This window comes from Physcomitrium patens, chromosome 12 (genome assembly GCF_059467195.1).
Source record: "Physcomitrium patens ecotype Gransden chromosome 12, ASM5946719v1, whole genome shotgun sequence".
Lineage (NCBI taxonomy): Eukaryota > Viridiplantae > Streptophyta > Bryopsida > Funariales > Funariaceae > Physcomitrium > Physcomitrium patens.
The window spans coordinates 6,426,989-6,449,056 of record NC_143421.1 but is presented as its reverse complement, the minus strand read 5'-3'; the positions used below and the strand labels follow the sequence as shown (position 1 = coordinate 6,449,056).

The 22,068-nt window shown below is 36.6% G+C and overlaps 2 protein-coding genes and 1 long non-coding RNA gene across 6 annotated transcripts; all 3 read left to right on the top strand.

The window, feature by feature from the left end:
* The first annotated feature begins 6,684 nt into the window (after positions 1–6,684).
* LOC149988020 (uncharacterized) lies at positions 6,685–8,090 on the top strand. The gene is made up of 2 exons (XR_016505748.1): positions 6,685–6,802; positions 7,427–8,090. It is a non-coding gene; the product is annotated as an uncharacterized LOC149988020 (long non-coding RNA).
* A 2,749-nt stretch (positions 8,091–10,839) lies between these two features.
* Positions 10,840–18,007, top strand: LOC112289594 (potassium transporter 1). Of its 3 annotated transcripts, none has more exons than XM_090254700.1 (12): positions 10,840–11,560; positions 12,140–12,507; positions 13,094–13,331; positions 13,587–13,832; positions 13,985–14,035; positions 14,369–14,617; positions 14,865–14,917; positions 15,386–15,500; positions 15,644–15,898; positions 16,119–16,629; positions 16,883–17,141; positions 17,342–18,007. In XM_090254700.1, exons 2-12 carry the CDS (start codon positions 12,457–12,459, stop codon positions 17,648–17,650), a joined length of 2,337 nt encoding a protein of 778 aa, XP_090110826.1. In that variant the 5' UTR covers positions 10,840–11,560; positions 12,140–12,456; the 3' UTR covers positions 17,651–18,007. The 3 variants fall into 3 exon arrangements, with proteins under 3 accessions (XP_090110826.1, XP_024390681.1, XP_024390683.1); XM_024534913.3 differs by having other exon boundaries at positions 14,354–14,617; XM_024534915.3 differs by having other exon boundaries at positions 11,005–12,507; positions 13,094–13,211; positions 14,354–14,617.
* A 56-nt stretch (positions 18,008–18,063) lies between these two features.
* LOC112289597 (nudix hydrolase 20, chloroplastic-like) lies at positions 18,064–21,886 on the top strand. 2 transcript variants are annotated; one of them, XM_024534932.3, is made up of 9 exons: positions 18,064–18,975; positions 19,346–19,410; positions 19,620–19,806; positions 20,092–20,172; positions 20,347–20,472; positions 20,653–20,732; positions 21,134–21,249; positions 21,343–21,463; positions 21,663–21,886. In XM_024534932.3, the coding sequence occupies exons 1-9, from the start codon at positions 18,745–18,747 to the stop codon at positions 21,730–21,732; spliced, it is 1,077 nt and encodes a 358-aa protein (XP_024390700.1). In that variant the 5' UTR covers positions 18,064–18,744; the 3' UTR covers positions 21,733–21,886. The 2 variants fall into 2 exon arrangements, with proteins under 2 accessions (XP_024390700.1, XP_073393998.1); XM_073537897.2 differs by having other exon boundaries at positions 18,390–18,975; positions 20,381–20,472; positions 20,649–20,732.
* Positions 21,887–22,068: the final 182 nt, after the last annotated feature.

The following is a 22,068-nucleotide window of genomic DNA, read 5'->3' as shown; positions in this document are numbered from 1 at the left end:
TAGAAGGCTATAAAAGACTTTATTCAATCATTTGATATTTGTTCAAAGTCAAGAATTCCTTTTTATCGATCTTATAGACTTCTTTAGCCATTACCTATTCCAGAACAACCACGGTCTTTTATTTCTATAGATTTTATTACAATTTTTTTAATCTTGTATTTATGTGATTCTATATTTGTGATAGTAGTTTGTTTTAACAAAATAGCATATTTTATACTATGCATAAAATCTATCATAAGTGAATAAATTGCCAAGCTTTTATTTGACAATATCTATTGGTATTATGGATTGCCAAAAGATGTTATATCAGATAAGAGGACTCAATTTAAATCAAAATTTTAGAGAATCCTTTTTACAATTTTAAAGGTAGATATAAAGCTTTCTTTGCCTTTCATCTCCAAACTGATGAACAAACAAAGCAGATAAACCAAGTTTTGGAGATATTGTGAGTGTAAAGTTCACTTTTCAACCCAATTACAAGATGGCCTCAATTAAGAGTTGCTTGTAATAGATAGTATGAAGTGGAAGTAGTAAAAAAAAGAAAAAAAGAAGAAAAATATAAAACAAGTAGAACAAGTGCAATCAAGCAATTGTACACTACAAAACTAGTCACAATCTATTCATTGAATTTTTACCCAGTAAAAAATAAAAAATAAAAGTAAAAAAATATTTTTAAAATTTTTATTTTTTTATCTTTCCAATGGTGTGAGAAACATATAAATTCGAATTACTATAAGTAAATTATAAAGGTTTAAAAAATAAAAAATAAAAAATAAAGTAATAATTTTTATCTCAAGAATAACTTAATTAAGAGATTGGGAATTCAAGCCTCACCAAGGTTCATAAGTAGTGTATACTGATTTTTAAAAGAGGCCACGAAGCCTTAGTCTTATCTTTCTAACTACCTTCAAGGTGATATAATCTATATGGAACTTGTGCACCTCTCTTCTTATAATGACTATACTAGTTATTAGTCCTCCTATTTTCTATTAGTAAAATCCATAATTTTTTATTTTTGACTTCACCATGATATTTAAAAATACTCAATTAGCAAAATGACCTTTTCTGGCCTTCAAATCTTCCTCCATTTCTTCATAATAGCTCTCGAAAAGATAAAACTTATTTTTACCAAAGTTTTGGAAATTACTCTAAAAAATTCTAAAAAATTCTAAATAAATTCTAAAAATTTCTATAATAGTATTATAATACTAATATCAATTTAAAGATTTAATTTTTGATCTTGATGATTTTTATAGTAATAAAATCAATTTAAATCTATTATAAATCTTACTTTCTATATAATTGACTTAAAAGACATGAAGTTCTTTTTGATGCTTCTTTTAACTATTAACTAATATTTATAGTTTTTCTTACATGTAATATATATATATATATATATATATATATATTTATCTTAATAAATATTCTTCAATAATCAATAATAAGTAAAAAATACTAAATCAACTATGATATTTGCCTCTAAGAATTACTAAGACTCCAATTCTACAACTAACACACGAATTTCCTATTTGTCTGAAGATTTCTATACTATTCACCATGTATTGTAGTTCTAAGCACTCTTAATCCATCTTTTTATTCTAAAACAACTAATGAGTCGATTTGATGACTCATAGCAATACTTAAAGTATACTATCAATTATTAACAAGACAATTGGACAATCTTCTTGCCATCAATAGAGTTTGCTTATAATAATACAATGCATTCTTCTATGCAATAAACACCTTTTTTTGCTAATTATGGTTATCATTAATGACTTGATACTCTTGACTTTTCAAAAGTTAATAATCTTGCAGCAAAAGATTTGACAAATCGTTTCTTTGTACTACATGTAATAATGAAGGTGCAATTAAAAGAAACTCAAGAACAACTAAAGATCAATACACATGCCTATTGAAAAGAACAACCACAATTCAATGTAAGTAATAAGTTATAATTAATTTGTCACAATATCAAGATTACTCATCATTGTCATAAATTGGACTACCACAAGCTTGGACCTTTTCTTATTTATATACAAATCAATCCAATTACTTATCGATTATATCTATCAAAGTCAATGAAGATCTATTATATAATCTACGTGTCTCTTCTAAAACCATACAAGATTGTGAATATATTATAAAGAAGATAAGTTCCACCTTCTCTTATAGAAATAGACAATAATAAAGAATTTGAAGTGGAAGGAGTTTTAGATTCAAAGCGGTGCCAAAATAAGTTAGAATATCTTGTATATTAGTATGGATATGATATTAATGAATGTACATGGGAGCCAGTAAAGAATCTTATAAGTATAGTAAAGATGGTGGAGGCTTTTTATCAATGATATCTATTAAAATTAAGATGAAGAATAGTAAGTCTTTGCTATAAAAGAAACAAGGTCTACAGAAGATTGTATTCTACCTTTTATTCTTATTTGTAGTTAGTATATAATTATCACATTTAAGAGATGGAGAATCAACAGCTAGTAGATTCAGTTCAATAACCATTATTTGTTGACTTATATGATGAGATATTATAATTATCACAGCCTCATCATGACGTAATAGAGATAAAGATCTTTAAGAATAATATATTCTTCTTCAAATAGATGACAAGATACAACGCGTTTGGTATCACGACTTGAAAATAGGTTCTCAATATTTAGTAACTTTATTGGAAGTAGGCACAGTTTTTGATAGTATCAATATTGTTTTGTTTGAAGGAAGTTATAAAGGTTTCAATAATGATCAAATGACAGGGTGATTTTCTTGTCCTTAAATGGGATATTACCAATGGCTGAGAAGACCTATGAACTACCTTTGAAAGTAACAAAGATCAAAATACATGATAAATACAATTTACCACATCTTACATTTCATCAACATATAATCACCATTCCTTGTGAAATTCATCTCTAGAAGAAGAAATAATGTCATAGAAATATATATATTGTAATTTTTACTTAGTAATATGAATAAGTAGAATTAGATAAAAATAGATTCATTTCATAATATCTTCTAGAAAAGCTTTCTAAAAGCTTATTAAATATTGCTTTGACTTTATATGTATTTGTAGTTGATTGATAGATTAGAAACTTAGTCAAAAAGCCATCTATGAGCCACATATATTGATAGCTTGAAAAAGAAGCTAACTATGCAGTACTTATATAGAAAACTTGCCTTGTAAGTTAAGATACATGTCATACAAAATCAATACGTTTTTGGAAGTCCTACAGAATGTTGCTACATAGATCATAGATAAATTGAATATATAGAGGCAAGAATGAAGCCTTCTTTACTCTTGCCAATTCTTTTCTTGCTTCTAGTTTAAATTCAAGAGTCTTTAGTTTCCTTATCTTATGATAATAGTCATTCTAATTTCCTTTTAATATACATAATTTTTTTATTTCTATTTTGTTACTTTTCTTTTAACACAAATTTCACAAGTTTATACATCTTCTTTTAGTTCATGCCCTTGATAGGTGTTGTTAGTCCAATAATTATTTATATATGTGACAAGAATCTTAACTATTTAATATCAATACATATTTTGAATTGTTTCTAAACTTGATAAAGCATGTCTACATCGAGATTTGAATTCAATATGACTTATTGGCCAAAAAAACAATAAGATTTGTTAAATACCATTTCTACATATTTTTATCTTGTATCAAAAGAAAAAGATGTAACTTTTGATCAATAAAGGATAAATCTATTAAAGCTAGAGAAATTTCATCTTCAAGTAATAAAATCAATATTGATTGTTGATTTAATCTTTCTTCATCAAGTCAAATTAAGATTTTTTCATATTCTCTTATTAATAATATTCAAAAATATCCTTCTAAAACTCGTGATATTTCTAAATTTGAATGCTCATATAATCTATTATATTTTAAATGATACTTATATGTTCTAGAAGATGCAGCATAATTACATGCTCATTAAGCTTCTCACAACTATGTAATTGCTAGAAATTTTAGATACAATAAGACTTTGGAGTTAATGTAAAGAGATTTTTAGTAACCTTAAAGATGATACAATAAAGATTAATATCTTTTAAAACATTGAATTATTTTTTAAAAAAAAATAGTGAGATACAAAATGTTTGATATTACAACCTTAAAAGAAATTTTGGATATTTGGTGATATTACAAAAGTAGAGGCCACTTCTAATAATATTTTAAATGCTTTATTTAAAGAAGTTACAAAGGCCTTAATAATGATTAAATAAAGGGGTGGTCTTTTTGCTTTGATATAGAATATTATAAATGATTCAAAGGACCTATCAATTATTTTTGAATAAAATAAAGCTTACAATTTATAGGAGATACAATTTGTTGCATCTTTGACTTTGTCAACATGTAATCACTAATTCTAATATAAATCATCTATAAAAGAAGATGTATTATCAAAGATATAATCATTATTAATAATTATCTAAATAAATAGAATTAGGTAGAAATAAGTAAAAATTGATAAATTATATAATATCTGATAAAAAACTTTTTAAAAACTTTATAAATGTGGATTTGACTTCATATAAATCAATAGGTGTTTGATACGATGAAAACTTAGCCATTTGTTACACATTTTGACTACTTATGATATAAATTGGTCATGAAGTGCATATATAGGAAACTTGCCTTGCAAGTTAGACATGTGTTGAAGATTCTATAAAATACTGCTACATAGCTCTTAATTGTCTAATATATATAAAAGCAAGAGTGTAGCCTTCTTCACTTTTTTCAACTCTTTTCTTACTTCTATTCTAGCCTTAAGAGTTTTTAGTTTTTTAAACTTTGATAATAGTTGTTTTAATTTTCTCTTGAATAAATAAAAATTTAAATTATTATTATTATTATTATTATTATTATCTTTGTTTAAGATACATCTTACTTATTTATTAACAATCTTTAAATTTTTGTCTTTAATATGAATTCAATCACCATTTGAATTAATTTATAATTTATGATATAATATACTTATTACTTTGAACAAATATATTTATGAAAATCTTGCAAAAGACTTTATTTGACTTTCAAAATTTTATACAAGTAAATTTTTTTACACAATAAAAAGCCATTAATTAATATATTATTTCAAGAATTTTTATTTGTAAATATATCAAATGTAAGAATTTTTGTAGTATGTAAAGTTTAGATTAAGGATGCATTGGACTTGTAGTATGGACGAATTATATTTAAATATAAAAATTCTTTTTATGATCCATATATAAATTTTGTATTTAAAATCATAGTCCTACCAATTTAAATCTTTGTAGAAATCCTTAAGTCAATTAATTTTGACTTCTATCAATCCAAAAAAATAAATCCATTTAAGAAAAAATAACCTAAATAAAATCTTTAGTAAGTCAAAAAAATCCTAAATATATTTTATTAAATCCTAAAAAGATTCTAAGTATATCCTATCAACTTGAATCAAATTATAAATAATCTAAAATATTCTAAAAAAATCTAAAATAAATCCTAAATAAATGCTAAATAAATTATTAAAAAAATATTAAATCTTGATAAGATCTTAAATACATTTAAATTTAATCCTAAAAGAATCCTATTAAATCATAAGAAAATTAAAATTCATTTTACAAAAAATCCTAGAAAATTATAAAAAAAAATTTAAAAAATTGTAAGAAAATTAGAAGTTAATTCTAGAAAAATCCTAACCAAATTCTAATGAATCTTTAATAAATCCTAAAAAACCTTAACCAAATCATAATCAATCTTAAGTGGATTTAATAGCAAATTCAAAGTTCTATTATTTTTTGATCAATCATTGATTTTTTTTAAAAAAAATATTATTTTTTTAATCTTTTAGTTGGTAATAAATTTAAGAAATTTAAGAATTGCACTTATAGATCAAAAGAAAAGACAAAAATTTTGCTCAAGTATTAGACAACCTCCTTTGTTAACCTTGATGTTAAACTCTTAGCACCAAGTTTTTCTTCTTCCAAAATTTGTATGGATATTGGTCTTTACATGAGCTATAATCCTACTAAATTTTGGTTCAATTTTAATCAACAAATCTTTGTAAATCATTGCAATCCTTACCATTCCTCAAACTACTAACTACTAATATTCAGATGCACTTTAATTCCAATAACTTCAAATTTGTCCAATCAACTAATCTCAAATCTAAGTCATACATACATTACAAGTATCTGCACAAACACACAAAGTTTCACTTGTAGATTTGTTACAGAATTGACAACATTGTCTAAAATGTAGACACCAATTTACTACTCATAAATATAGATATTAAATACTACAAAAAATCTATATTTTCTGAATTCTTTTAAATTTTATAAAAATTAAATTTCAGGAAGAATTACACAAGTAAAACATTGTTGAAGTCTATTCTCTAAGTCTACTTTTTGATAAGTATCAAAAGCTTGCATTTGCCTCAAGCATTTTTTTTTTTCTATCTTGAGACAATATCTACGAATAAATATTCATACAAACACGAATTTGGTCTAAAAGAGAATGGTGTAAAACTTTCACATGGAAGCTTCCAATGAAATGTGCCCCATCACCAAAGAAGTGCCCCAATCCCGATGGTCTCATGACCTGGACCATCGTTCACTTTCCTGTCTGCTCCACGTCAGCACACTCAAGCCGCGGTGCTTACGCGAACCTTCGTGTCGAAAGCCCTATTTCTAGGTTTGAAGCCCAGAGCTCTGTTTGCACGATTTCCGCGACGATCCCTTCACAAATTTGGGGTTTGGAACTTGCACTTTAGGCATCCCGAGTAGTCAATCCCGTGCGCATCCGCAACCATCAACTAGGTTTGATTTTATTCTGTTATATTCTATTCTGTGCGGAATAGTTTGTCACAGTATTCAAGAGGGTTGTCTGCTGCTTCAGCGCTGCGGCCGAGCTTCACGTGCGCTTGTCGAACTCGCAGCCACATGCTCATTGCGAAGAACCATCACTGCTGTGCAATCGATCCCCCATGTCCACTTCGAGGCCCTGAATAGTGTGCACCGTTAATGAGAATGGAGAGTTGTAATCTCTGGAAGCTTATTTTTTCGAGATTGCATACGTGTGGGTTTTGGGTGTTATTCCTACTGGCCGTTTCTTTGCGGCGCCACTGCTCTTCAACTCGTGCGACGATTGTTGGAGTGTGAGTTAAATGTTTGTTGCCCATTTTAGAGCGTTGTTAAAGGCGCGGTGAGATATGCGCATTTGAATTGCATGTCGACGAGCATGAAAGGTATAGCACACGTGGGAGGGAATGCTGAGCCGTTCAGGTGGATCCACACAAGCGTGATGGGGTGCGTTCTAATCGGTAGTCGGAGTGGCCCATGGCGGCGAAATCGGTTGAGTGGTTTGCTTTAATCTCTTCTGCTGCCACGCATACTTTGGTGCTCCTCGAAGGGCTAAGATCACAAAATTGTCCCTGTCATCAGGGCGATGGTGTGGTATGGTGTGGCGTTCTCTCGTGGTGTTGAGTTCGTCAGCCGATGGGGAATTGAGCCGTTGGAACAACTGATGCAAAACAAAAAATCGTCCTTCGCAAGCCCATGACGATTGGTATGCGTGATGTTGCGGATGCGATGCTGAGCGGGCTGCTGTTACAATTCGTCGTATCCAATTCGGTCCTGTCGACAAGTTCCAGTGGGGGCCATTTCTCTGAATTAGGTCAGTGCATGCAATGAAGCACCCAGTTTGCTCATCTTAAAAAATCAGAGTCAGCCTTAAGGTTTTACATTAGAGTGCAGTTTATGAAATCATTATGTTGTTCAAAATATAAATGAATGCACACTTTAAGGTTCGACATGGCTCCAAGGCCGATCAAATATATCAGCTTTGAATCTTGGGACCATGTTAAGGAAGTTGGTTAATGTTTAAGAACCTTGATTTCTCCTGTGAACCCCTTAGCATTATGTGAATTTGACAGTTACATTAAAATAAGTAAACATCAATGGAAAGAGATAAAATTGAAACGAGTGTTCTTTTAACAAAGATGTTAATATTTGTAATAGTGCATATTTATGTGTAAGAGGAATTTTTAATTCCGAATTGTAATATAATATTTTTTGCAATAATAATGTAAAATTGTTGATTACAAAAGTATACTGCAAAACTTTTTATGATAAAATGTGATAACTAGTATTCTTTCACATAAAGATGATCTTGAGTGCATAAGAATGCATCAATTTTTGTATTTATGTAATCACGATGAATTTCAAATTATATTATTAAAATGCATCGAGTTTTGACATGGTAATTAGGAATTCTTATGAATTATTTTATTATGCATTGTAGATGACTTCAACATCTAAACTTAATCTTTTCAAAGCAAAAAAATAAAAAATAAAAAATAAAACATCAAAAAACGCCTTCTCTATCTTTATGTCATGAATCAATTAATCATTTTATTTTTATTTTTTTATATTATTTACAATTGGAGAAAGAACATCCTAGTATATTGTTTTGGGATTTAAAAGATGGCATCAAAGTACTTTACAAATAGTTGGATCTATACACAAACTTACAATTGTCATTAATTAAGTGGAGAATTTTTCTATTAATAACTTTTCTAAATATAGAATGATATACTTCAACAAGTTTGAGCTTTACAAAACTATTAAAATTAGATTGATTTGTATATATATTGAAGAAAAAATGATTATTCATGGTCTTTTATTTCATTCAATATAAAATGACTATAGAAAATAAAGATGTTTTTTTTTTTTTTTTTTTTTAATCTATTAAAATAAAAAATTAGAGTAGATGTCTAAAATCAATCTTCCACTATAATAAAAGATCTAGACAACCAACATTCTTGTTACAATTAGAATTAAGTGGTTATTTTTTAAAAAAAAATGGTTAAAACAACTTTAAAAACAACTCTAATTAAAATAATAAAAAATAAAAATGAAATACATCAACCTATTCTATAGCTTTGTTAGAAAATTGATCTTTGATTCTAACTCATACTTTTAGGTAACAAAACATGAATTTTTGACCTACTTTCGTCAAATTTAAGAAGAAACAATCTAAAAAAATTCTCAACATACCAATTTGATAACAAATAAATAAATTTCTTTTGTAGAACATAATTTTTTTTTAAATGATATTACATTTGGATCAAACCTTGTGCTTGCAAAGAGGCAATGTATATTTGGTCTTTATGGCATTAGAGTATTGTTTTTAATATGTGGAGAGGTTAAACTAGTCTAAACATTAACATTTATTGTGCCTTACACATCCTTCAAAATTTAAAAGTAGAAATTACATAGATTTTGGAAGTGCAATCAAGTTCATAGAATTTGGAACTATTCTACTTCTATTTTGTATAGAATTAAGATCTAATCCTTCAAAACAAAGGCCTTGAAAAGCTTTTAAATTAATGCAAGTTATTTTTTCATATAATATCCCTTATTTATTTAAATGTTTTCACAAAAAAATGGTCATTGTTAAGAGGCCTTTGCTTTTAAACTATTTGGATTGAAAGAAACAAATCTATATTTGTAAAACGAAGTATAAAGTAACCTCCATATTATAAGTATAATTTGGAAGGTTTTATTAGAATATAAACAAATTAGTTGAAAAATTATGAGAAATTCATTAGCAAAATATTCTAAACATGTAATAAGTCTTTTAAAGAAATGGAATAAGTACAAGAAGGCAAAACACCTAGTCAACTCTAGAATGCACAAGGTAATCAAATTGAACTTTAGAGTACCACAATCTGACTTAGTAATATACAAAAGAGTAGAAGTGTAAAGAGCAGCAACAATTTCATCACATTGTACTCTTAACTTTGCCTTGCATAGGCATAAAGAGTTTAGTATTGTTTTAGTACTTTGTTCACTATATCAATGCATTGAATAAACCCATTTTTATGTCAAAAGGAAATAATAACAATAATAATTTATCACCAAAGTCTCAAAATCAACAAAATTCAAAATTCATAAATGAGCTGTGAACACAAGAAATATCCACTCCAAATAGTCATATGCATCAACTCGGCCAATATTGACGCAGCTTGTTGTTGAAATGTCCAGTTGAAGTGCAAGAACACACCAACATGCAAAAAACAAACAAACAATCAAACCCACCTACCCACCAGGAAGGAACGAATGAACTTCACGTGAGTAATGTCCCCAAAGCAAAAGGATGCCTGAAGTGGTGCCCCAACATGGTCAACTCTGCACTTTCCAAGCAGAAAGGCGTGGCTTTAGGGCGAGAATGATTATGGGTCATGGAGATGAGGGTGTGGAAGGGAGGGGAGAGAGGGAGGAAAAAAAGAAAGAAAAAAGAGCGCCGCTATACTCTGACACCACAGCACTTACTAAATATAACCCATAAAAACCCATTCTTCCAAAATCGTCCCTCATCACACTCCAACAATCAATCAAAACAAAACCGAAAACGAAACAAAACACAACCAAACAGCAGAAGAAACAACTAAAGACCTGAGCTTTCCAATTGGGTGTACAGCTACTAGCCTTCTCCAGCTGCGTTGTCCACAACGCCGTCGGAGCACGTTTCCTCCGTCGTCGTCGTCGTCGTCATTTGGTGTGGAATTCACAGCATATCTCGCAGCGTTGTGTAGGACCCACGGGGAGCAGTCTCGAAGCGAGGCCATGAGATTTGACATGGTGTGTCCCGACGGCCGGGACGGGAACCGTTGATTGTGAGCTCGGTGGACTTGCACCATTCAATGGAACTCCTGGTCACGTGAGAATGCAAGCAGTAGTGACATGGATATGCTGAGGGAGATGCCGAGCACATGGGGGTGGTGTTCGATCAGGACTGCGTGCTGGGTTGCGAAGATCTTCCAACCGCATGACAGTGGTGAAGCAAACGGCGGGCTCGAGACTTCGGGGGGTAAAGCGGTGTGGCTGTGGGGCCAGCAGGGTGTCGAGTTGACCGAGCATCGTGAGAGAATGACAATGCAGGGATCGCCACAAGGCTGAAGTGCCACCAGATTTTACAGCGCGTATGATGATCCCACTTGCGTCCATGTCAGAGAGATTTGGAAACGGGTTGAGAGGGAGTTGTGAGCATCTAGCGGAATGGGTACGAAGCGTCACCGCTTCGGCCGGAGGAAAGCATGGCCCAGGCAGTAATAGCTCCCAGCGCTGACTCCACTTATGCTCACAATATCCGTTGCTCCTAGCGAATCCCTCAATTCACACGTCTGTCTTCGACGTCGATCGTCGTATGTTCTCCTAGTCTGGTGTGCTGGATCACCGAGATACGTCTGCAAGACGGTCTGAGTGTGAGTGTGTGTGTTGCTGGCTTCGTGCCTTGTAGTGGTAGAGTTTGTTTCTGGGTTTTCGGCCATAGCTTGTTGACAGTGTTTGAAGGGGGTGCGTAGCGCTGCAGCGGAAGATTCCGTCTAGTATAGCTAGCTTCGCAAGAGGAGGACTAGTATTGGGTTAGATTCCATGATGTCCCTTTGCAATTTTAGTCATTTGCTGGTATGAGTTGCGGGTAGCTAGTCCGAATGGTGAGCAGATTTGGATGCTGGTATCTCATATGGAATTTGGGGCTTGCCGCACCGCTGACACACCTATATTCGGCTCAAGGTTGCATCTCGTACTCCCTGTCTGATTGTGTCCTTTTCCACGTTTTTGGTCTGGACAGGAATAGTGGTTTTTAGATTCCGTTTGAAGTTGTCAGACCCGCTGGCTAGCGACGTTGTTGTTGTCGTCGTGGTTCTGTCGAATTTTTCTGGTGGTAGTTAGGATTCTTCCGGGACAGTTGACGGCTGCCTTGTGCGATCGGGACAATGTGGCGGCGTAAGCCACCGTCGAATATTCTTAATACGATTATCCGGCGTGAGTTGGTCTTTGAGGGGTTGTTCCGATGATGTATCGTTTCGGCCCTTCTGAATTTTATTTCGTGGCTTGTTCTGTTGATCATTTGATATTCTTCTGCAGACCTTGTTGTTTGTTTCTGCGTTTCACGAACGTCAATTGCGTTCACCACACCCTCTCTAGCCTTGTCTCTCGCCCCATCTTCATGCTCCCCCACGTTTTGCGAATTGCTGAGCCATCATTTTTTACACGCTCTTTTCCGGCCGAATTTCGTTTCTGATCGTGCTTGTGCTGCACCGGGATTTAAGGTTTCTTGTAACTGCTAAATTTAAGTGTGCCTACACTCAGGAGGATGACGAAGAAGTTGTCTGCATTTCTACCGTATGCTAAGTGGAGTGGGTCAGATTGAGTACTAGACACCTTTCCGCAAGGACAAGATTCACGCTATCAACGGTGGGTCGGCCGAAACGGCATCGATCAGAAAGAGGAGTGTGCATGTCGGAGAAGCAGGGAATAATTTAGATGCAGCACATAATGTAGTGCAAGCATTTCACGTCACTTTTTTCAAGCTACCCTCTCCACCCAGGCGCTGATTAGTTCACCTTCGAGCTCGAAACCATTGCTCGGTACAACGTCTCTGAACAACCAGACGTGGGGTAATCACCATGGCAGCCGTGGATGCGGAGTCTGGGCGTCTCGCCCTATATAGAAATCAGGTACTTCATCTTTCACACCGATCTTAACCTTGACTACTGGGTGCAGGTGCTCATTCTACATCTGTTCGAGATAGAGCTCGTACTTGTGTGGTGATAGATTCGTTAGCATAGATCAGGTCATATAATTTCGATGTATTAACTTTAATTATCACCATCACTTACGCAATTCGGTTAGCACTTTAGCTTTGGCTCTTAAGCTCCGAGGACATCGAAGGATTACAATGCGACATATTCGGTCTAGCAGCTTGGGGTGCATCAAGAGCACTGGAATCGCATTCCGATGCTTCACTCTCGTCTATTGTTGAAATCGTATTGAAGCGATTGTCTTAAATCTTTTAGAAATGAACGTTGCATCGCTTACGTCGCGTGAATTAATTGGGTGATTTCTCCAAAATGCGAGCAGGTCTTGTATGGTAGAAACTGTTGTATTGTATGCACATACTGGATGTAAGTCATGGACAGTCTATGAAAGTTAACTTATTCCTGTCTGTTCTTTTTGTAAGGGAGTTCATCCGACATGGGACTTCTCAGAAAAAAGGTTACTGGCGCTATTAATAAAGGGATGGTGGGCATTGTTATAATGCAGGATAATGTACCAATTAAGGCGATTTTGTTTTTGGCATACCAGAGCTTTGGCGTAGTCTACGGAGACCTAAGCACTTCACCTCTCTACGTGTATCGCAGCACATTCTCAGGCAGATTGGGTTTGTATGAAAGTGATGACGAGATAATTGGCGTCTTATCTTTTATATTCTATACATTGACTATTATTCCCCTTCTCAAATATGTGTTTATCGTGCTGAATGCAAGTGACAATGGTGAAGGTGTGTAATTCGATCTTGTTGAGGGCTTCCGAAAGGTTCATATTCACAGCAAGAGTTTTCTTCGAGTAGTGTTTAGTGTCCTCTTTTGTCTTGCTCCAGGGTGATGGACTCTGCAAGTGATCAAACTCATTTGCAAGATGATGGATGTCTACGTATTGCTACTTCATACCACCCCACTTTTCCGGATCAGTATGAGAATTTTGAGCCGAAGTCAGGTCATGTGCTTTGTGTTTGAAACAATGTATGGCTGAACAGGTGGAACATTTGCTCTCTACTCTCTCTTGTGCCGCCATGCCAAGCTCAGCTTGTTGCCCAATCAACAAGATGATGATCAGAATTTGTCTACGTATAAGGTGGAGACGCCAGAGCAGACAAAAGTAGGATTGAGAGTGAAGAACCTGTTTGAGAAGCACCCTCATCTTCGCAAAGGGCTACTCATAGTGGTCCTGCTGGGGACTTGCATGGTCATAGCGGATGGTGTTTTTACACCTGCCATTTCTGGTGCGCAGCATCTACACAGTTCTCTTGCTGTTGCGCCTTATGTCAATCTTTTGCGATCCTTTGAAGTCGACATCGCATGCAATTGCGTTATAATTTGCGGAAGTTTCCGTAACATAATTTTTACTTAAATTGATCATTTACGTTTGCTGCAGTGTTATCAGCGGTTACAGGTATTCGAGTCGCAGCACCGGACCTCCCTGAAAGTAAGTAACAGCTTTGTTGCTCTCTTCACCCTCTCCTTAACAGTCTGCTCATGAAAATGAACACTAGACAGTTTATCGTTCCGAAAAGTTTTGTGCTTCAGATGGGTCACAATGCTCTGCAAATTGAAGATCACCTTTGTGTCTGAACTCACTCAGATTGTACTGAGTAGTAAGGACTGCGGTCAGTTTAGGGAGGAATCTGGTCATTTCCTTGGCTGGATGTTGCTGTACCAGATCTGATTATAAGATTAGGCGAAGGGTCGATACTCATTTTCTGTCACAGTTGATAGATTGCTGATCGGTGGGTTGTGACAATAGGCGTGGTGACTGCAGTGTCATGCGGTATCCTGCTCGGCTTATTCGTACTGCAACATTTCGGCACCCGTCGAGTCGCGTTCTTGTTCGCACCCATTGTAATTGCGTGGCTGCTCTGCATCTCTATCATTGGAGTGTACAATATAATAGTTTACAATCCACGAGGAATCTGGGCTGCGTTGTCCCCGGTGTCCATGTACAAATTCTTGAAAAGCGCTGGCAAGGATGGCTGGATATCTCTTGGTGGTGTTGTCCTGTGTATTACTGGTAGGTTACCTTCTTCTTTCCTCTTCCGTCTTCTGGAAATGTTAGTCGAGAGTTCTCAACTTTATGAGGATTCTTGAGGAATAAACAGTGATATGTTCAATACCCCGTTGCTAGCAGAATCTGAGTGAGTAGGACATTTCATTTCATGATTTCATCAGGTTTTGGATATGAAATTTCTAGGATTGTTGTTTGATATACCACGGTGAACTTCTAGCTAATGACGAGTTTCTCTGGCATACGCGCACAGGTACTGAAGCTATGTTTGCAGATCTGGGTCACTTCAACGAACTCTCGATCAAGGTGCTATTTCAACCGTAGAACTAGTAATTGCAATTGGTTGTGGAGTCGCACGGTATGCTAGTTTGTTGAAGTTGAGCTAGGGTTTGTTGAAGTCAGAACTTGTGATCATCTCAGCGGCCTGGAAATGGTGAGTGACATATCTTTGAACACCCCAGGCGCTGCAAAGACTGAGAAGAACGTTTGTGCGGAGTTTGCCGCCTTGCATTCTCATGTTTAGATGTTGCTTACATGTGTAAGGCCGTAAGAACTGCGGTGAGAAATGCCTCCTACTTCTTGGACTTGGGAGAAACCTTTCTCCTACAGCATTTCGAACTTCAAATAGAAGTTTCAGGAGTGTCATACGAGCAGGGAACTCCAAGTCGACTTAATTGTGAAAACGTATTGACCTAATTAACATCAGCAGTGGTTTGAACTAAGCCTGCTTTCAGATTGGGACTAGTAAATTCATCACTGCCAATGTGGTTGCAGATTGCCTTCACAACCGTTGTGTATCCAGCTTTAATATTAGGGTACTTTGGGCAAGCCGCTTACTTGTCGAAGAACCGAAACGATGTGTCAGAAAGCTTTTACAAGTCAATTCCGAGTAAGCAAACTTATTTTTTTCCTTATTTTCATGCTTGAGTTTTGTAACATAGAGCTTGCTGTAGGAATCAGCATGTGGAAAGATGACCCAAGTTTTCTATGTAAGTACACTCGGATTGAATTTCTTACACTGGCAACGTGCAGCACCCGTCTTCTGGCCCGTGTTTGTGATCGCTACACTGGCAGCTATTGTGGGTAGCCAAGCTGTTATTTCAGCAACTTTTTCAATTGTAAAGCAATGCGTATCGCTCTGCTGTTTCCCAAGAGTCAAAGTAATCCACACGTCCAAAGAAATCCATGGCCAGATCTACATACCTGAGGTCAACTGGATATTGTTCCTTTTGTGCTTGTCCATTACCGTGGGATTCAGAGATACAACCACCATTGGGAATGCATATGGTATGCACTTGACTTCCACTCTTAAAATGCAATGTATCTGTTCAGAAATTCTATTTTACCTGCGGATGTCGTTGATTAGGTGCTGCTCAGTTGCGTAGTCCCTCGATTGAGCTTGATCAGGTAAACCTAGTACTAAGTATCTTAAGATCAGGTAAGTTGTTGAATTCATTGCTGGTATGGAGCAACTGTTGGTTATTATTGACGCTCAGGAGTATTGCAGGTCTTGCAGTGATGACGGTGATGCTTGTGACGACTTGCCTCATGGCTTTGGTCATTTTGATTGTGTGGGGACGAAGCATAATTTTGGCTTTGGCTTTCCTCATATTTTTCGGGTCCATTGAGGCGATGTACATTTCCGTGACCATTCTGAAAGTGCCTCAAGGGGGGTGGGTTCCGCTGGTAATATCCTTCGTTTTCGTGATCATCATGTACATATGGAATTACGGGACTTCGAAGAAGTATCAGTATGATCTAGAGAACAAAGTCGCAATGCAAACGTTGATGCAGATTGGGCCGCCCATGGGAGGCGTCCGTGTCCCTGGTATTGGTCTTTACTATACAGAGCTTGTCACGGGAGTTCCACCTATTTTGGCCCATTTTTTCACAAATCTGCCGGCTCTGCATGAGTTCCTGGTGCTTGTCACCATTAAGCATGTGCCAGTACCTTATATTCCTTCACAAGAGCGCTATCTTGTGGGGCGAATTGGTTCAAAGGACCTGCGCTTGTACAGGTTTAGGATTTCTCCTTAGACTACTCCTACCTGTGCTGCAAATCATGGTGGTTTTGATGTTTGGACTTGTGTGCATTGTAATCGAAGAGATTGCGATCGTCTTGCCGATAAAACCAGGCCAATGCATGAATGATAAATGTTGGTACTCTGTTTTTATTGAGACTCAGCCATTCATGTCATTCAGCCAGTGACAAGCTACTGAATGAAGTGTTTGCTTGGGTTTTAGTAACTAAACTCTTGGTGCTTTGGACAGGTGCATCGTTCGCTATGGATACAAAGATACCCACAAAGATGACAACACGTTCGAGGATAAACTCATAAAAAAACTAGGTGAATTTATTCTGGCAGAGGACGATGCGGGATCTGAATCCTTCAGTTCCGACGACAGAGCCGGCGGAGTGATGCAGTCATCAGGAATCAGTCGATCACTATGTCTAGTGCACGCTGTGAACAATGAATCAGTAATCATGGAGAGACTAGAGGAAAGGGACCGACCACTGGAAATGTCTCAGGTACTACTCTGCTTCCTCCATTAGGTCATAACTCTCCCTTTTTCCAGTTGAATCAAAACCTGCTCATGACGCCAATCAACACGACGGACAAAATCCTTAATATTATTTATGCAACCTGCAAATGAGATGTGAAGTTTCAACGGCAAATTCCTTTGTCGAAATGAAGCTGACTTCAATCTTTTCCGTGCTGGTTTGTGAAGATCGCTTGCAGAGAACCTCCTTCGCGAAGGGGTGGAAAGAAGCGCGTTCGTTTCGAAAGTCCTGAGCGCCAGCAACCACATCCAGCGGTTGTGCGGGAGTTTGAAATGCTCCGAGAACATAAGGAGAGGGGCGTGGTCTATATTCTTGGTCACTCTTACGTGGAGGCAACCGGTGCGTCGTCATTGGTGAAGAAGTTTGCAATCAACTTTGTCTACACCTTCTTGAGGCGGATATGCAGGGGACCTTCCGTTGTATTACATATACCGCAAGCATCCTCCATTGAAATTGGAGTAGTCTACAGAGTGTAGATAATAGAAGCACTTCCTAGCCTGCATTCACCTGTATGTTATGTTTTTGTTCGAATAGGTCCAACTCAGGCCATCCTATTGTACGAAGGAATTTGTTCCGTCCAGAGAGAGAGAAGAAAAACGAGGCTGCTTAGGTACGAGGTAGCAAGCACGAATCTACTATTGAGCTGAGGATTCTGGGAGACTCTACGTATGTGATTGAGGAAACCCAGATTTTCAAAATGTCCACATGAGAACCTTGCGAGTGTAAAAAAAGAGATTAGAAAATTCTCTCTAGAGTAGTGTACAGCTACATCCTTGACATGCTTTTATATTACAAAGTCTTTGAATCTGTAATCTATTCCTATTTGTTGGTTCTGGGTGGGGGTTGTTTTGTGGTGTCAACACTTTCTACTTCATTTTTGCACTTCCGTGTGATGGACTGGCTTATGTCGCAAGGTTTTGTAGCACTTGACACTTCATAGTACCTTTGAGCATGAAACGCGGAGGTGGTAAGGGTTTGCTGTGACTATCACTGCATAGTTTCGTTCCCATACAACAGCGATGGACTTTCTTTTGAACTCGTATGTTGAGAAACAAATTCAGCTACGTACAAGTTCTGGACATTCTCCGGTGCGCTTCAGTTGAGAATAAGGGCCCCACAGCTTCCTTATTATGTCAAAGCGGGAAAATTTCCTGGAAATGAATCGGCTACACTTCGACGCTCATCCTGGTTCACTATGGTTTTGACCAGGGTTAATTGCTGTTGTGTGAAATCCATGGCATGAGTTTTTGAGGGAGTGCAGGTGTCATTGAACCTCTCACCTTAGAAGATAATAGAAGATTACTTTCGGGCAATTTAATCTGTCTGATTTTGCTAGAATTTCAGTCTGATGCGAGTTGGCATAAGACAGAAAACCTGCCCCTCTGGTTGAGTCCCGCCAATTTGTCGAAGGTCTTAACGGTATGGTTTCGCAGGAATTAATGACGTCTGCGCACCCTGAGCATCTTTTGCAGGGTTTAAGGTATTGAGTTTTGATACCGCACAGTTTTGTGTCACGCTTGTAGCAGATTGTTGAGGGAGGCGATTCTTGATAGTCATTACAACTGCAGCTATGGCGACATTGCTCATGCCGTGTATCTCCCGGTTTTTGGCATCTCCTCACTTGAGACCAGCATTGAACGGCCATGGCACAACTAGCGACTTCATCCGAGTCAGTAAATCGATTAATCACGTCGTTCCGAGGTTGTGGGCGCGCATCACAAGCGCACAGGCTGCCTCTAGAGCGGTAGAGAACGACCTTCAAGGGTATTGGAAGCATGTTTATATCTGCAATTCTGGGCGGGTGGGTACTCAATCTCTTTTCCGTCACTTCATATTTGTACATTATCTTGCTTTCCAATTCTTAACGCAGTTTTCGTCTTGTCCTCAACTTATAAATTGGGTGTTAATTCTGATGAAGCCCTCGACTGATATGTAGAATACGATTTTCTCATGCTCGAGTGTCGCTCAACCAAGTATATCACTCTTTAAATTTCTGTCGCCAACTTTGGGACGTTTACTCATTTCCGCCTATTTTTGCCATTTTTGTCTGAATTGTATACCCTTCTCAAACATACAAGCGTTTGAAACGGCTTTGAAGTTCCTGAAAATATGCTGAACGAATTGTATCCCCAATCTTATCTCTGTATGCTGAAAATCGTTGAACCTTGCAGGAAAGGCAGGTGGAGTTTTTGCCCTTTATTGTCGAAGACAGTAAAATTGGTTACATCCACCCTAAGTATGTGACGGGATATATGCACTATTTTGTTTTAGTGTTTGTGGCCGTGCAAGGTAGATTTGTGTCGAAGAGCCACTTCATTTCAGTATTGATCAACAGCCCTTTCAATCTGCATATGACATTCGGAATGCATGCTTAATTTGTTCTGTACCTACGTAGGTTTTCAGTGGCGGTTCTGTGGTTACTTACGAAGCTACGTGTTGTGGCAGATTCTTAAAACATTTGAGACGGTTTCCTGAGGTTTTTATTGTTAGAGATGATGTAGTCAATGGCATGAGTAAAGGCTGGGTCACGTTGCACGAATTGCTTCAGACACCTCAATTACGCACTGATGCGATTGGGGTTGTGTTGCTCTCTCTCGAAATGGAGGGACTAATTCCTGGCTGGCGCAATGAGGTAATTCAACCAGTATTCATTTTCTAGACTATGTACAACTTTGTTCATTCACCATTCAATATTATTGCTGGCAATCTTGAAACTTTCTTGGAGGCATGTGATCCGTTGTAACTGCAAGGTGCCAATTTTGCAACAAATAATGATGATCCATGAATATAGCATTTTTGAAAATATCCTTGATATATTCAAATTGAATGTAGGTTTCCAACCCAAATTTGTTGATAAAGTTTAATGCATAGTACACTAAAGCCCTGTTTCTTTGGTGCTTCGTGTGTTCACATGCAGCATTACCCAGTGGTGATCAGTTTTGGAGGACGCTCACTCTTCAGTCTAGAGCGTGCCGCTGTCCCTTTTTTTGGCATTAAGGTACCCTTACTACGTGTGCGATTTGAAACAATATCGTAACTTTCAGGTCTAAGATGCTTCACGGAATTCAGCTGTCACTTTCTTCAAATGAATCAGACTTCAGGGTTCTTTCTGGCAAGGAATTGATTATTCCTTCCAACTTGCCGTCAGTCTGATGCAATCAAAACTGAACAGGCATATGGTGTACACATGAATGGTTATGTTCAAGTCGATGGAGAGAAACATCTTTGGGTTGCTAAGCGTAGTGCAACGAAGCAAACATTCCCAGGCATGCTCGACCATCTTGTCGCTGGCGGACAGGTCAGATCCTGTACCTCGCTGCTCTCGAATATTATATTTCTTTATTTGTGATGTACAGAATACGTTTGCACGCTAAGTTCGCTGCGAATCCTCTAATCCAGATCGTCTCTTCCTGGCATTCAAGCATGAAAGAGCTTTACTGACTACAGTTCTTTCCTTTTAATGGTTCTATTAAGCCAGTCTGAAGGGATTGGCTGCAAGGAGAACCTTCTCAAAGAATGTGATGAGGAAGCTGCAATACCTGCATTTCTTGCTGAAAAGTACGTCGATTACCACTTGTCCGAAAACTTGCTAATCATCTGGTGTGGACTTAAATCTTTTCTACTGCTTGGGATCAATACACTGTTATTTAAAGTAAATCTAGATTACTTACACTACTTATGCGAAGTGTCCAAGAATCGCAAGTTTTTTCCTGAGTTTTGACATATAAGTTTTATTAAAAATGTATTTTGTTTTGGTTGTTTGGTGTTTTTGTTTACTCCTTTTCATTTTCGTTTTCGTTTTTGTCATTTCATTAATTTTTAATTTTTTTTTAATATTTTGTCTTCGGCTTTCTGTTCTTCCAGCCACTTTGATCCTACAGGGTTGGGAGTCCTCACGGATTTTCTTGCAGCGCCTTGGCTTTCCCCACTCCTAAACCTGTAATGTGCAATGTGTATAGAGCAACTGCTGTAGGAGCTGTTTCTTATGAGCAGATCAAGGGAGAAGCATTCAAGAGGGACGTTCTGTTTTGCTATGATTTGGAGCTGCCCGCGGATTTCCAACCTTCTAATAAAGGTATCAGAAAGTATTCCTGTAGGTGTCGAGCAGCGGCCAATGCAAAATAACTCTCGCTCATTATCGCATATGCACTGTGTGGTGTTGGTGCAGACGGTGAAGTTGAAAGCTTTGAGCTGGTGCCTGTTGCGGAAGTGGCAGAAATCATCCGCACTAGCCAGCGCTACAAGCCTAACTGTGCCCTTGTGGTTATTGATTTCCTTTTCCGAAATGGGTGAACTTTTCTCTCTCCTTCTAAGAAATTAAATTTGTCCCTCACTCGTGTCTCGTTATCCTCCTTCATCCTTAAAAAATGGGTTCAGAGATCAGGTATTGTAGATTGATGAGACTCTCTTCAAGTAGTCGGCTTGGCTTTGAGTCTCATGTCGATGGAACATATCTCACAATCTTCCGTTTTTGTCTTTCCTCTCCAGATATATTCATCCAGATCAACCAGGTTATCTGCAACTCCTGCAAAGCTTGCGAAGTGGTGAATGTCAATAACAATTGTAAGCAACTTGGGGGAGAACTGCTGCATAGGGAAGAGAAATCTTGGCTGGATTGGTCTTCCGCTCTTGAAATTTGAAAGAAAACCGTGCAATATGTATCAATTTCTTGCTAATCAATCTCTTCCACGAGTAATTTTTTGGTTCGAGGACAGGAATTCCTCAAAAGTTTTCTGGCTCCTGCACAATTGTCTAGAATTTTTGTAAGTTGGTTGGTCTTTATGACAAGTACTGGGTCCCAATTCTTTATACAAAGCATGAAGTGTAAACTTCAAATTATTCTAGAAATAAATCAGAACGAAATTTGTTATATATATATATATAATTATGTGCG

Coding starts and splice junctions, on each gene's coding strand:
- LOC112289594 (XM_024534913.3), top strand. CDS start 12,457: ATGGCAGCCGTGGATGCGGAGTCTGGGCGTCTCGCCCTATATAGAAAT. Junction 12,508..13,093: donor TCGCCCTATATAGAAATCAG/GTACTTCATCTT, acceptor GTTATAATGCAG/GATAATGTACCAATTAAGGC. Junction 13,833..13,984: donor TTTTACACCTGCCATTTCTG/GTGCGCAGCATC, acceptor CGTTTGCTGCAG/TGTTATCAGCGGTTACAGGT.
- LOC112289597 (XM_024534932.3), top strand. CDS start 18,745: ATGGCGACATTGCTCATGCCGTGTATCTCCCGGTTTTTGGCATCTCCT. Junction 18,976..19,345: donor ATATCTGCAATTCTGGGCGG/GTGGGTACTCAA, acceptor TGAACCTTGCAG/GAAAGGCAGGTGGAGTTTTT. Junction 20,473..20,652: donor ATCTTGTCGCTGGCGGACAG/GTCAGATCCTGT, acceptor CTATTAAGCCAG/TCTGAAGGGATTGGCTGCAA.